Source organism: Cryptomeria japonica, chromosome 2, assembly GCF_030272615.1.
Source record: "Cryptomeria japonica chromosome 2, Sugi_1.0, whole genome shotgun sequence".
Lineage (NCBI taxonomy): Eukaryota > Viridiplantae > Streptophyta > Pinopsida > Cupressales > Cupressaceae > Cryptomeria > Cryptomeria japonica.
In genome coordinates this window covers 665,274,211-665,288,186 of record NC_081406.1, presented here as the reverse complement: position 1 = coordinate 665,288,186, position 13,976 = coordinate 665,274,211, and the positions used below count along the sequence as shown (strand labels likewise).

The window sequence follows — 13,976 nt, the reverse complement described above, 5'->3', positions numbered from 1 at the left end:
TAGCTGCAACCAAATTTTATTTATCATCATTATTTATGCAACGTACAAGAGTAATTTTTCCTTAATGCCTAACGTATTTGATGGGACCACAATAATATACAAATGTAGAAATTTAAGACCAGCGAGTATACATATCCTACTCGTAGCAATTGGATCTCTTGTCTACTTTCACACCTTTTCAATGGTTCCAAGTGCCACTTAGCTTGGATTATATGTTGTGGTCCTTTTCAAAAGTGCTACCCTTGTTTTATATGTGGCGGCCAGTATGAAGGGCCCCACAAATTCCCACAAACCCCTTCTTTTGTCCTATTAAAGTTGTGATCAGAATTTGGCATGTATATTGTGTTAAGTGGCGAGTTGGTGCTATCATGAATCCCACGTCCACCTTTGAGGAAGCTTCGACTCACAACATGAAATTATTAAATGCCACAAACTCCTTAATGTATGTGCCCTTTGTTTCTTTGGTCTTCAAGGCTCTCCTAAAAGCTGGTGGTAGAGTTATGATCTCCCTCGATCCTTCCAAGGTCAATATCACACGCCAACAAGGAATAAATCCTCACCTGGTAATATATGAAACATCATGCCCAACAATGGAGATTTAGACACCTGGAAAAGACCAAGTTGACACCTAGCACTTGGTAGTGTCCAGCCTTATCACCAAAATTGGCAGCCAATAATGAAGATAATAATCACTCGTCAGCAAGTATTCCAATTTTTGTAAGTTACTCACTTAGTATTGCAGACAAGACTGTTATATAAACCCATTTGCATCAATACACAGGCAAAATTAGAAAACTCAACAAATTAATTTTTGCTAACAAAACATCAATTAACTTGTTCCAATATATCTTCATCTCCAAGAAGATAAATTCCTCAATAAAAACCAATTCTTCAATTACCAACTTTCAGCACAATGATGACTTCTGGATGAAATCACTCAAATGGAATCTAAGGGTTTTCATCCCCAAATCCCAAATCTTCAGCACATTGTCAATCCTTGGTAACAACAGCACTGCCTTCCAGGTTTTCATCTGCTAGGAAACCATTGGGGTTTTTGTCACTTTGATAACAATTTGGCCATAGGCACAAAATCTCAAAAAGAGAAATTATCAAACTTTCAAGTGATTCCTTTCTTCTCCTCGTCCTTTTTATAACTCCATGCAGAACATTCCAAAATTTAAAATTATAAATTCATCTTTTAAATATTATAAACCTTTTAACTCCCTTAAAAGTGACTTACAATACTCTTAAATTCACTTAAAAACATTAATAATTATGTTATTTTCTCTCTGAAAGCCTCGGGAGATTACAATCCTCCCTTCCCAAAGATTGCTTGTCCCTAAGCAATTTGAACATTTATGCTAATACCAGGATCCCAAATGCACCCTCATATCTCTCTTGCACTAATCTAATACAACTAAACCTCACGATTCTATCAATCTCTATTGCATTATGAAGCAATCTACCAATCATATAAATCCCTGGATCCCAAAGCCAAATTGGGAGTTTGTCATTCCCAATATTTGATGACTTTTGTTTTGTCACTCAGATTACTGTTGGAGAACCAATGTACCAAGTCCCTATTCCCTTTTCCTATAACACAACATAATATCCATCCTATAGAAACAAACTAAGAGATCTACAAGATCTGAATTCTCCCTCTGTAAAATTAAACATCAAAGTGTCTCAATGTAGAGATTACTTCCGACCCCACTATCAAACATGATCCAAGGCATGAGAGATATTAACATGTATCAAAAGTCTTGTAGATCATGTGCTTTTCTACCACAAATGAGACATTTCATTTTCTTCGTAGAAGGGTTTTCTTGATCTTGTTTTGATGAACTTGATACACCACTCCAATGTTCAAGTTCATTTCTCCTCTACTTTGTTGCAAGGACCAAGTAGTCTTCAAAGTCTGAAGTCTTAACATGGATTGCTTCTTGTTGAAGTAGATTTACCAACTCTTCAAAAGTGGGTGTTTTACTTGCCACATTGAGACAAGTGACAAACAGATGAAATGAGAGGGGTAGTTCTCTCAAGACTATGGGTACAAGAGAGTCATCTATTACTTCTTCCCCTGACACTTGCAGTGAAGTCCTAGTCTCTGCAACTCTTCTAAAGAAATTCACTACTTTTCCTCCATTTTGCATTTGTAGACAGTGTAACTAATGTTGTAGCTTAACATTTTGATTTTAGATTTTGGCCTCAAACTATGTTGAGGCTATCCAAAAAGCCTCTTTAGCAGTGCTGGTTGTACGAATGTGAGGTTGAACCTCATCAGACAATCCAAACAAAATTATCAATTTGCCCTTGTCAAATTTGGTTTGATCAGTGCTAGCATGTGTAGGTCTAGTTTTTTTCCCAAATCTCTTTGAACTCAAGTTAGATTTGCACTTTTGCTTTCTAGGCCATAGTTGTCACCTCTCAAAAGTTGAGTGTCAAGAAGCATGATTGTTGGTGCATTAGAAGCCCTTATTATTAGTTTTGAGGATTCTTATCACTCCAACGTTCCAATTGAAACCCTTATAACAACCTAATGTTTGTCTCTAAATGAGTTTTCAAAACTAATAATCACTTGCTTGCAAAAAAGTACAATTTTTCTCCAAATTCAAATTTTATGTGCAATTGAATAATAAATAATAATATGTTTCTTAATTGAATGCAACTATATCAATTTGCACTATAGTCGCACATTTAGAATAGGAAAAGAATTTTAAAAAGAATTTATGATAGTATTTATTATTTTTAATTCTATTTTATTCTAAAATTGAATTGCTTTCAATAAATTTAGGTTTTCGAAAAAAAAAAAACAATTTGGAGATCAATTGAAAATTGAACCTTTTTACCAATGCTTATAGACGCCAACTCACAACATTTCTCCACCATGCTTCTCAAATCCATAGGCAGTAGATATATCAATGCTCTACAGGTTTGAATGTCCAATACTTGGCAAAGTTTAAATGCCTAGCAATGAATTTGCAATGCCTTATGTATGACTCCTTTAGTAGAACTTCATAAAAATATCCCTTGTCTACACTCCATGGTATTGAAGAAGTCATCAATAGAAGAAGTTACTAAATGGTTTGCAAGGTACTAGAATATACCAAAAGATTTGAAGGAAGTTTTGTCATTTAAAAAATATGTCGAATTCTCTTTTCCGAACTGCTTGAATTGGATAAAAACTAAGGGTGGATGAGTATATAGAAACGAATCAAAAAAGAAGCAAAGCCCAATTCTAGCTAATGCACATGGTAAAAAAAAATGTCATTGTGAATTGAAGGGTGTGTAGAATTGGAGCGACAACCAGCAAATCAAGAGGAGTCCCACACAACAAGGTGGATGAAAGACACCAAATGAGCTCAGGTGAAAGCAACTCTTTTTTTATTGCAAGGAGCAGTGGACCCTGGTCGTAGGTGCCTAGGCAAGGAACAAGTGCACTACACTGAGGTAGTGTTGGATAAGCACTCAAACTCGGATGAGCCTGAAGCAATTGTGAATGTAGTAGACTGTGTATCTGATAAGGAAGAAAGATCAGATTTTAAAGAGTCTGATAGGAAGCAAACCGTACAAGGTATGAAACTTGAAGAATATGAAAAATCAGAATATTAGCATGGAATTTGAAAATTTTGATATCACATTCCAACATATTGTGAACAAAGGTGGCCAACCTAGTGACAATAGGAGGGCAGAAAAGTTGAGCAATATGGTTACCACTCATCCACTTTTGCCCATGACATTAAAGGTAATATCAGAAGACTGAACCAAAGCACACAAGCTTAGTCTCCATTAAAAGTTGTATCATTAAAAATTCTTAACTTGAAATCTGTAATTCTGTTAAGAAAAAAAGTTCTGCATGTGCATTTGGCAGTGCCTTTAAATATATTGAACAAAACTTAGGAGAATGATAAAAGACAAGATAGTGTGATGGATAAAGAGTGAAAAGCACTAGGCTTTGTATTGCCCCCCGGATCAGCTTTTTTCTCAATTTATTTCTCACATATTGGAAGCATTTGACCTTTTTGTGTGTCACCGAGATGTTCCCTATTTTCGCAGTACATGGGCCAGCCAAACATCCTAAGACATCGAGGGAGGGCATCTCCATGTCCTCCATATCAGTCATTATTTAATATATATGGAAGAATTTAAAAAACAGGAGAGGAAAGGAAGCATCTTCAAACATTTATTTCCATGATCATTTATAATACCACAATCAGATTTTCAAATTTATTATTTTATATTCATATTTTAGTATCCACTCATTTTCGGTGTGCGTGACAATACATACAGAAAAATCACAAATAATAATTTCCCAACAAGGCAAGTTCATGACAAAGGTAATTTACACCATGACCAAGCAATAAGGCTTGAGAGTTATAAGAGTTTTCAATCTGAGTGGAAAAAGCTTCTAGAAAAAACTTTGAATTGTATTTGTATCAATGTTTCAGATCACACTCCATGATCCGTCATCTAAATGGAAAAAAGAAAACAAGTGGATCACCCCTTTTTATTGAGCTAATTCTGCAATCCTCTTATCTCTGTTAATTCATCTTGATGATTGATCAGGAAGTCTGATCCGAAGCACTGATGACTCATGTTTTCTAAGCCTTCAATCTTCCAGAATCCTATTTAAGTAATATAACTCATCTTCTAAACAAGGTTTAGTAGACTTGTGCAAATCAATAATACCTGTAGAAGGTGTCGTAGCAAGCAATGCAAAATTGTCTGAGCTTGAGGAGCAGGTTCAAAACAAGGGAACTCTGTGCATGCTGAAAAAGACATGCGCTGTGAAATACCAACAACAACACCAGCACTTGGAAGGAGACCCAGAGGATAAACTTCACGGTCAAATTCTAACTCTGGATCCAGCTGCACATACCAAAATAAAAGAAATCATAAATTTTAAGATCTATAATGCTCATTGATAAACCTACTATCTCAAGAAATCTGAATCGTCATATGCACCTTCTCAAGCACAATACTATAGCCAATTCTAAGCATTAAAAACTGAGTAAAACAATAGTTAAATATCCCTCTTCTGCATAGGCTTTTTTGTTTAATGTTTATGTGGATTTACAATCAAAATGCAATCCTATACATTTTGGTTTGACAACTATAGGAAATTTGACATGAAACCCAGAACTTTGAGCACCTTATTAATATCCCGTCAATCACAAAAAAAAATCATTGATCTTGTTAAGTTGCTACTTCCAAGGTTTGTAAAAGGACGCCTCTAAACATGATGTCAAACTGCTTTAGTTGAAGAACCCTTTCCTTTTTCCAAGAGGAGGATTTGCCAAAAAATGGTGCTTTTCTAGAAGAATTTGTCCAGGATGTTAATAAATTACCTATTTGTCCAGGATTTGCCACCTCCTCACACAATTTTACAAGCGTTTCTGCATACCTTATTGAATATTAGCAAAAGTACCCACACCTTTAAGTCAGGTGAGAGAACATAAAACATGAAATCTAGATGCAGCCTAGGAGAAAAATTTGGGAAGAAAGGATAAAAAAAGTAATTTTACACTCTTAACTCACATTTGCATATTTTTATACAAAGAAATATTATGTTGTTAGATGCATACCCTTAGAATGAGAAATCACACTTTGCCAGAAACACCCTCTATTATTAGCTAAAGCGGTTATGGCAATTAAACCATGCAATGTACCATTTTAAACTTAAGAAATTTATTTAAAAGGAAAAATTTAGTGTACCCATGTCATCGTGTATGGCCTACTTCAAACTGTTTTCAAAGAGTGTATGAATAGTATTGTTTTGATGAACTTTATGCCATTTAACCTTTCCACACATTGAGCATGATCAGTTTAAACTCTCTATAGAACAAACATTAATTTGTGTGGATGTCAGATACTATATCAGTTACTAGATAGAACTTAGAATGGATATGGTGAAATTTGAAACATGAATTAATGAGCGCAAATCCCAACAGGTCAATCGCAATGAACCATATCGAGTCTATCCAAGATCCTCATGATGAGCATAGAAATGGTCAGTCCAGTTAACCCACCGTAACAAGTTAGTAGAAAATCATTCATAGTTTCCTTTATACAACAACTAAGTAGGTGCATTGTATGTTAGTTGTTAATTAATAACCATAAAACAAACTGTGGATTGTTAGATTATGAAATGTAAGTAGATTACATTACATTTAAGGGCAACAATTCAAACCATCTTAAGGCAAGAAGCTTAGAGGTGCTTGGATGCTTTGTTGATCATTACCTTGTGATAGTTATCAGCGTTCATGATTAAAAGTCATTATAACCATCTTAGAAATTGACCATTGCAGAAATGACTTCCATATATACACAGGTCAAAACCCCAGGAATTTTAAAAATAGTCAAAATGGCAAAATAACAGTGAGAGCTCCTATTAATTATTAAAATATGAGATACTGAGTTGAATGGATTGGTCCCTCAATGAAAATAATTGTGAGACAAGGGCAGTTTATAAGGCATTACATAAACCAAAAGCTTTGACAATTAAGAAAGAGGGTTGAGAGCAAGAAGCCTGAAGCCTGAAGCAGTTAATTTTCTTATAATTATTATTATTCGCTATATTAATAAATGCTTAGAGGTATTTACATCCATTGTGGCTTCCCTTGCCTTGAGATTATTACCAACACACATAAGTCTGCTAATTATATATGTGCACTGATCAGAATACCACAAAAATTAAAAATCCAATTTTACAAGACCTTGTTAGCTCCAATTGCCAAAAATCAATTATGTCCAGAGTTAAGTTTTACAGTGTCACCTTTCTGACTCCAGAGTTTAGGATGGTACATTACTATATCATGCCATAACGATGCAATAACTATTCCAGATAAAGTAGAAATTGAGGTATAGAACATTTGAATCACTCCAAACATGTTTACAAAAGGAATACCAGAAAAGAGATTGTAAAATATATCAATACCTGTTAATAATGTGATTTGAACAAGCAGATAATTAAAAGAAAAAGCCTCCATCAATTTTGTTGATGTGCTTACCTACTCAATATAAAAAACTTAATTATGCTTAAATGAAATGTTGTCCTCATTTTTGTTTTCAAAAATGAAGAACCATTACATAAAAATTTTGTCAAAAAAATGAAAATTTTACTGTGGCATGCTTCCCGAGGCAGAATTTCGCCTAATCCTTGGATTGGCTTAATCCTTGGTCTATCCTCGAACCACATTTCAATTTTCTTCGCATTCTGGTTTCGTTTGCTATGTCATTCCTTCAATTTTGGGTTTTTTCTCCCTGACTGCAGGAGGAAATTTTTCCTTGAATTGCAAGTTTTAATGATTTTCTTTGTTTTAGTCTTTGTAGGGAAATTTTTGGCTAATTACAAGTGCACTTTATTGAAAAAGGAACTTGTAACTTACTTTTTATTTCCCCCTTGATGCTTTTTGGCTTTTTGAGTCTTAATAGGGATTTTTTGGATAAGTTACAAGTTAATTTTAAATTGCATATTTAAAGGTCACTTGTAATTCTTTTGTAAAACCCCTATTTTAATGTCTTTTGCTTGTAATGGGGATTTTATTCCCCTTTTGCATGTGTTGAGTTATTAAAACTTGTTGTAGGGATTTTATTTTCCCTTTACAAGTTATTTATAGCTTGCACATCTCTCTCCAAAACCCGATTTTGCTTAGAAATGAAATAAAGTGACAATTTTAAACTTGCTCTTATGCCCAAAAAACCCGATTTTCTCCATAAAGTGTAAATAGAGGAATTTTAAACTTGTAATTGGATTTCAAAAACCCGATTTTGCCTTGTTAAGAGAAAAGTAACATTTTAAACTTGTAATATGGGAATTAAAACCCGATGTTCTCTATTGCATGTAAAATGAAACTTGTATTTCTTTCCCAAGAACCCGATTTTCTTCTCCTAAGACAATTTTGCCACAAATTCTTCCCGATTTTTGTGGAGAGATTTATGTTACAAGGCGATTTATGTGAGTTGTGGAACACGTTGCCTTTGATTTGGTGAATGGTTTATGGAGGCATTTTTGTTACAAGGCGATTTATGTGAGTTGTGGAACATGTGGCCTTTGATTTGGTAAATGGTTTATCCCTTGTTTTCTGCTAAAACCATTTTCCACGTGATTTCCAAAAGCTGCATTTTGGGATGTTTTGGTGCCACGTTTTCATCTTTCCCTTAGGCGTTTTTGCTTGCTATACCAAGGCGTTGGGGTTTGATGGAAATTTGACCACTTCTTGTGCGCCATTAAACTTGCATTTGGTGCCACGTTTTTCTGCCCAAGGCATTTTGGTAAAATGTGGCAAGGGTTTTGGAATGTGGTTAGTCTCTATTTAAGAGTTTTCCTCCCTTCTTTCAAAGATTGATCATCTTTTTGAAGAGGCATTTCAGTTTGAAGCAAGGTATGATTTATTTTCTTTCCTTGTTTCATTTTCTTGTTTTCTCGTCTTCTTGTTTTTCCTTTCTAGTTGTAAATTTGTGTATATGTTGGTCTTGCCCCAAAAATCGGTTTTGTGAGAGAGACTTTCCCCTTTCCAAGGGAATTTGTGAACTGCATTGTTCTTCCCCATTTTCCCTCTTTACTTGTATTCGGGATTTTAAATCCCGATTACAAGTTGGATGAAAATAATTGTTCTTCCCTTATGGTTATAAGAATTTAACCGTCTTTTGTTGAAATTCCAAGTTGCAAAGATGAGAAATGCCCATCCTTCCAAAATCGGGTTTTTAGAACCGAATTACATGTTCAAAGTTCTTCCCATTTTCTTGGAAAAGACATTCCCAAAATCTTCCCATTTTTATCCATCCATATTGCCTATATCCGTACTTTCCGTTCATGTCATTTCCTACAAGCCTAATTCTCATTTTTCACTCATTTCTCCGTTTTCCGTTTTACAAGTATACTTGCATTCGGGTTTTAAAAATCCGATTGCATGTGCACTCTTCCCAACTTGTATACTTGTAAAATTTTCCCCAAGATCCGAAATTGGTCAAAGTCAAAACTCCCAGCATTCCCAATTATTTCCCATCTTTCTCTCACAAAATCGTGAAGTGCAAGGGTTGGAGTTCTTCCCATTTGAAGAAGGAAAAATGTTAGTTGTAGCTGATTATGATGTTGCCTTAACACTTTTAAGTCTTCATCGCAGTATACCAGGTTATCCTTCAATGTCAGATTTGTCGTCATCTCCAATTCCGAAGAAGATGAAGTATAAATATGACAAGTATCAAAATGAAGTTTCACCTTCGCAAGTTTCCTCTCCTTTGGATCGCATCAAAGACACAGAGATAGGGCATGTGGACATGTCAGAATTCATTAAGAGGGTGGAGGATCTGCAGGATAGCAATATGCAGTGGCTGTTGGACAGTCACATTCATCACGCATCTTCTTTCCCAGTGGCTACCCTAGAACCTAAATTTGTTCTTGCTTGCGCTCATCACTTTGACAAGGAGACGAGAACCATTAGAAATAATGATGGTGAGGCAATAATTCGCCTTGATGCGGATACCATTGAGAAAGTCTTCAGAATACCACCAGCACCTGTTTATATGGAGATTTCCAAAAGTAGTGCAGCCGAGTACTATGTCAAGAGGGAAAAGGACTGCAAACGTCATATTAACAGGTGGATTCATGAGCCACGAGCCGCTTTCTCAAAGTGGGCTAAGTTGTACCGTTGTGACTTCAAGTGGGAAATTGGGGACATCATTACTCTCCTCAGCAGGATGATGGGTCTTGAACACTCTAATGTTTTTGATCCCTGGATGTACCAGTTTATCGTGTTCATAAGGCAGTCCCATCATATATCATGGGGAGAGGTTATCAGTGATACTTTGTGCAAGCAACTTGCAGTAGTCCCTACCACCATGACGTTTTACATGAATTCATACTTAGTGTATTTGGCAGCATCACTTAGACATTTCCCTGGTCTTTCTACCAAGGGTGATCGCTCGCTTATACCTGTGTGGGAATATTATGATCAGCTGCCTTTGAGACCCAGCAGATTGCATTTCAGAATAGTTCAAGATGCATTCTTTGGTTACTTCATGTGCCAGTTTGACAAGACTCTAAAGAACAGAAGGGTGTCAGATGAGGCATGGGAAAGAGTGAATGAGTATGTGTGCTTGTTTCTTCAATTCCTGACTTTTACCTTAATGAGAGTCGGATGCTATAGTGGAAAGCCATACATGCTTCCAAGATACCCAACCGATAAGATCATTCTTATGGAGTTGGGAAGACAGATCATGGTTGTGCACGCTCATCAGTCTGTCAGACATAAAGTCGGAATGGGGATTTCTACAACAAACCCATTGAAGATTGGTCGGTATTCTCTTATCACATCCGTCAAAGTCAAAGCTATGGAGACTGAGATGCAGGAGGTTAAACTCAAAAGGTTTAAGTCCAGGGCAGATTTTGACTACCGAGGTATGAAGGAAAAGATCAAAAAGTCCTTCGTGCATGTGCATCGTATTGAGGATATCTGGGTAGATCTCCGTACAGAAGTGGAGGTTCTCAAGATGGACTACTACAGGCTTACTGTTGAGCAAGTTATTGATTTGAACTTGGTGGACATTCCACAAGGGATGATTGATGATGGGAATGTGCTTGATCCAGAGTATATTTCACGAAGGGTTGAGGAAGCTCCACTTCCTCTAATCCAATGGTCACACAAAGAGTGCACTTCTATTCTTCAAAGGTTTCAGCTTATCTTGGCCAACACCAACACTTGGCTTAAAGGTAATGGTGTTCGACTCATCAAAATCAAGGTTGGAAAGGAAGATGACTCTACGGGGCCTCTTGGACGTAAGTCTGAGATTCAAGTTGACAACAAGGAAGGTGCATCATCTTCAAGCACTAGGATCAAATTGTGAGTTAGTCAGGCAACAGTACTTCCTCCTGAGGAGGCGACAGTTCGTGGGAAAGAGAAGCCTCGGCTTCACATTCATGTGATTGATCCTGATGATCCAGAAGGACAGCAATCAAACGATGCTCCTAGATCACCAGCTTCAGAGTCACCTCATGATATTCCCTCCTCAGTTTCTATGGAGTTGCCTCTATCTCCTCCTGACATAGTGATGGAGGAATCTCCTCAGAATGCCGTCCCCATTTCAGCAGTTGAGCCTCCTATTGATCATCAACAAGAAAGTCTGCTCGAAATCTTCGAGGATACTCTTGCATGCATCCATCTATCAGAGATTGATACCTCTACTTCCTGTTTTGAGGAGTTTATGAAACAGATTTCATGTCCTTTGGTTACTGAGCAAACCATGGTTGCTATTCAAATGGATACTTCCCCCAGGGTGACTACGGTTGTTCAAACAGAAACTACTTCTCCTTTGCTCGCAGCTGCCACTAAAGGATAGTTGATGGCTTTACCTCCATGGCTTAGTTCTTTTACCCCAAAAAGGAAGAAGCAAGAAATCTCACCGGATGCCTTAGATTATCAGCAACTTAAACAGTCTAAGCCCAAGGTTGCTAAAAAGGCCAAGACAATCTCAAGAGTAACTGTTGACAACAACAAGATGAAGGTAGCTGAAATTGTTGAACCTCTTGTAGATAAGCCACTTGAAGAGATGTCAGCTACTGATTTCAAAGTCACAAGGGTAGAATTGGGTAAGCAAACGCATGAAGTGGTTAAACATGACGCCCAGTATTCTGTAGCTTCACTAGTACAATGGTATGATGAGCTTCTAGCCAAGAAAGACAAGCTAGAAGAGGACAATACGCAACTTGTTGCAGCTGTTCGTAAAATCACAAAACCTACTGGTGAAGTGAGTAATCCTTCAAGTTCTACTGAGGTACGAGAATCAATCCAGGGAGTTGAGAGAGCTGCTCAAAAGGTACAAGCATTGGAATCTTGGGTTGATCAGCTTCATGATCTTTGTACACAAGTCTTGAAGGAGGTTTTCCAAATGATGGCCAAGTTAAAGACCATTGAAGAGCAATTAAACCAATTTTCTGATACTTTCAGACGGAACTTGGAAAAAGGTAGAAGACAGCTTGACTATTTGGCTTAAAATTCCTCAGCAAAAGTTCAGTGTTCTTCTAGAACGTCAGGTAATTCTTTCAAGAGTTGTGTACTTGGAATATAAGGAGCTCTTGGAGAACAAAGCCCTTGTTCTTAAGTCACTTATTGAAGACATTGATGATGCTATGAGGCTACGAATGGAAGTTTTTCAAGATATGGTCTCTCATTGTCAGAAAGCTTCTTGCACCATCATGGGTCGTGACGGAGAATTGTTGGTAGAAGAAAAGGTTATTTCTGATCTACAGTTGAAGATCCATCAAGAGTGGAAAAGTGAACCATTTTCAGCAGCGTCCATTCAAGCCTTAGTGACTTATCAAGCTTACTTGCGGGAAATCCAGTCTTCCTTTGAGAGAAATAATGCCACAATCCTTCGTTGCAGCAATGTTATCGTGAAAACCATGATCGTGGCCAAAAATACCAATGAACCGGATCCTGATGAGCTGCAAATGATCATCCAGAAGTTCGAAGGATTCATGTCTTCACACTCTGCAGCTTAAGTGTTTTTCAACATTAAGTTGTATTTTTCGAGAATTGTAATCTCTTAGTTGTAGTTTTTCTTTTGACAAGTTACACGTAAAAACCTTTTTGCAAGTCAAGTCTTTACTTGCACTTTTGTAATTACATGTAAGGCAACTACAAGTTGTTTTCAATTAGGCCTGTAGTTGGAATAAATCAAAGTTAGTTATTGAATAAGTCTTGGTGGTTGAGAGAATTTCTCAAGTTAGTTAGGATCCTCCCACCTTTTTCTCAAGGCTCCTCTTCTATAAATACTTGAGGGGTCTATTGTAATTTTTACCTTTTGGAAAGCAAGCAAAAAATCTGCCAAATTTACAGCAAAGAAGTCTTTGAGCTTTCATGTAAATTGAAGAATTGAAAGGAATAAAAAATTTACTCAAGCTTTGAGTCTTTGTGTTGCATTCTTGAGTTTATGTTCCATATTACCTTTCTTGCAAGTGTTTCTTTGAGAGCTTAATCGAATCTGATTTGCAGTCTTTGAGCTGCAAGTATTGGAGATTAATTTACTTAAAGTAGAAGTTCTATTGGGAAAAGTTGTAAGACTTTGTGCTTACACTTGTTCTTAAGAGAGTTTAAAAGTAGATTTTGTGAGAAATAGTTGTGAGTCTTTGAGCTCACATTTGTTCTTGTTGTCTTGTGTAGAAAGAATACAATATTTTAGTCTTTGTGCTGTCATAATTTGTTCTTAATAGAATTAATATAGAAAAGGGTAGATAGGACTTCACATAATCAAGACTTTGAGCTTAATATTGCTGTCCCGTCCCAAAGGAAGTGACGGAAGTCTTTGAGCTTTCAGGAAACTTCATTTCCTTTCTCTCATTTCATTTCAAAAAGTTGTTACTGCTGTTTTATATCAAATTGCTATCACTTTTTTGTGAAGAGAAAAGGATATTGGCTTTCTTGAAAAAAGAAGAAAGACTGCTGTCCCATCCCATTTTATTTTTATAGGTATAGTTAGATAGGGGTAGCCTTCCCTTAATTAGGAGAGTTTTACTCATACACTGTGGTTGAAACCACAATTTTTTATATTTCCCCAAGTGTACAAAATTTTCAACCAACATGAATTTTATCAATTACCTTCCAAGAACAATCAAATGAGGATAGAAACCATCAGTGGTAGACAGACTAAAAAAATGGGGATTTCTATTGGGAACTTCACAATCAAGGATAAATTTAGCCAAAACATCCGATGCCAAAATATTCTCAAATGCAATTTCTTTTCAGATGCACTATTTACAATAAGATTAAAGAGAAATACCACTGCTCGTACAAAGACTTTGGTGGACTACTTTCTACTTTTCTTCCACTACCAGATTTGCAGTTCTTGTCTCTTTTCTTACAAGAGGTTAGCACCATCAAGCATCAGGCCTTAAAGGGCTTCTAGAACCACCACATTGTTCACCTTGCTCTTTTTGCCTATCACCAATATTGGAGGCATCACATGCCCTCAGATACCAC

At 36.5% G+C, this 13,976-nt stretch overlaps 1 protein-coding gene across 2 annotated transcripts in view; it reads right to left on the bottom strand.

Annotated features, from left to right (window-relative positions):
* The window catches only part of LOC131049756 (uncharacterized), a 137,321-nt gene that overhangs the window by 69,228 nt on the left and 54,117 nt on the right, over positions 1-13,976 (bottom strand). For both annotated transcript variants that reach the window (XR_009106805.2, XM_057983821.2), the window contains exon 12: positions 4,690-4,869. Coding sequence is in view for 1 of the 2 variants with exons in the window: in XM_057983821.2 (XP_057839804.1) it covers positions 4,690-4,869 (180 nt within the window). In the remaining variant the exon portion in view is untranslated. The remainder of the gene's footprint in view (positions 1-4,689; positions 4,870-13,976) is intronic.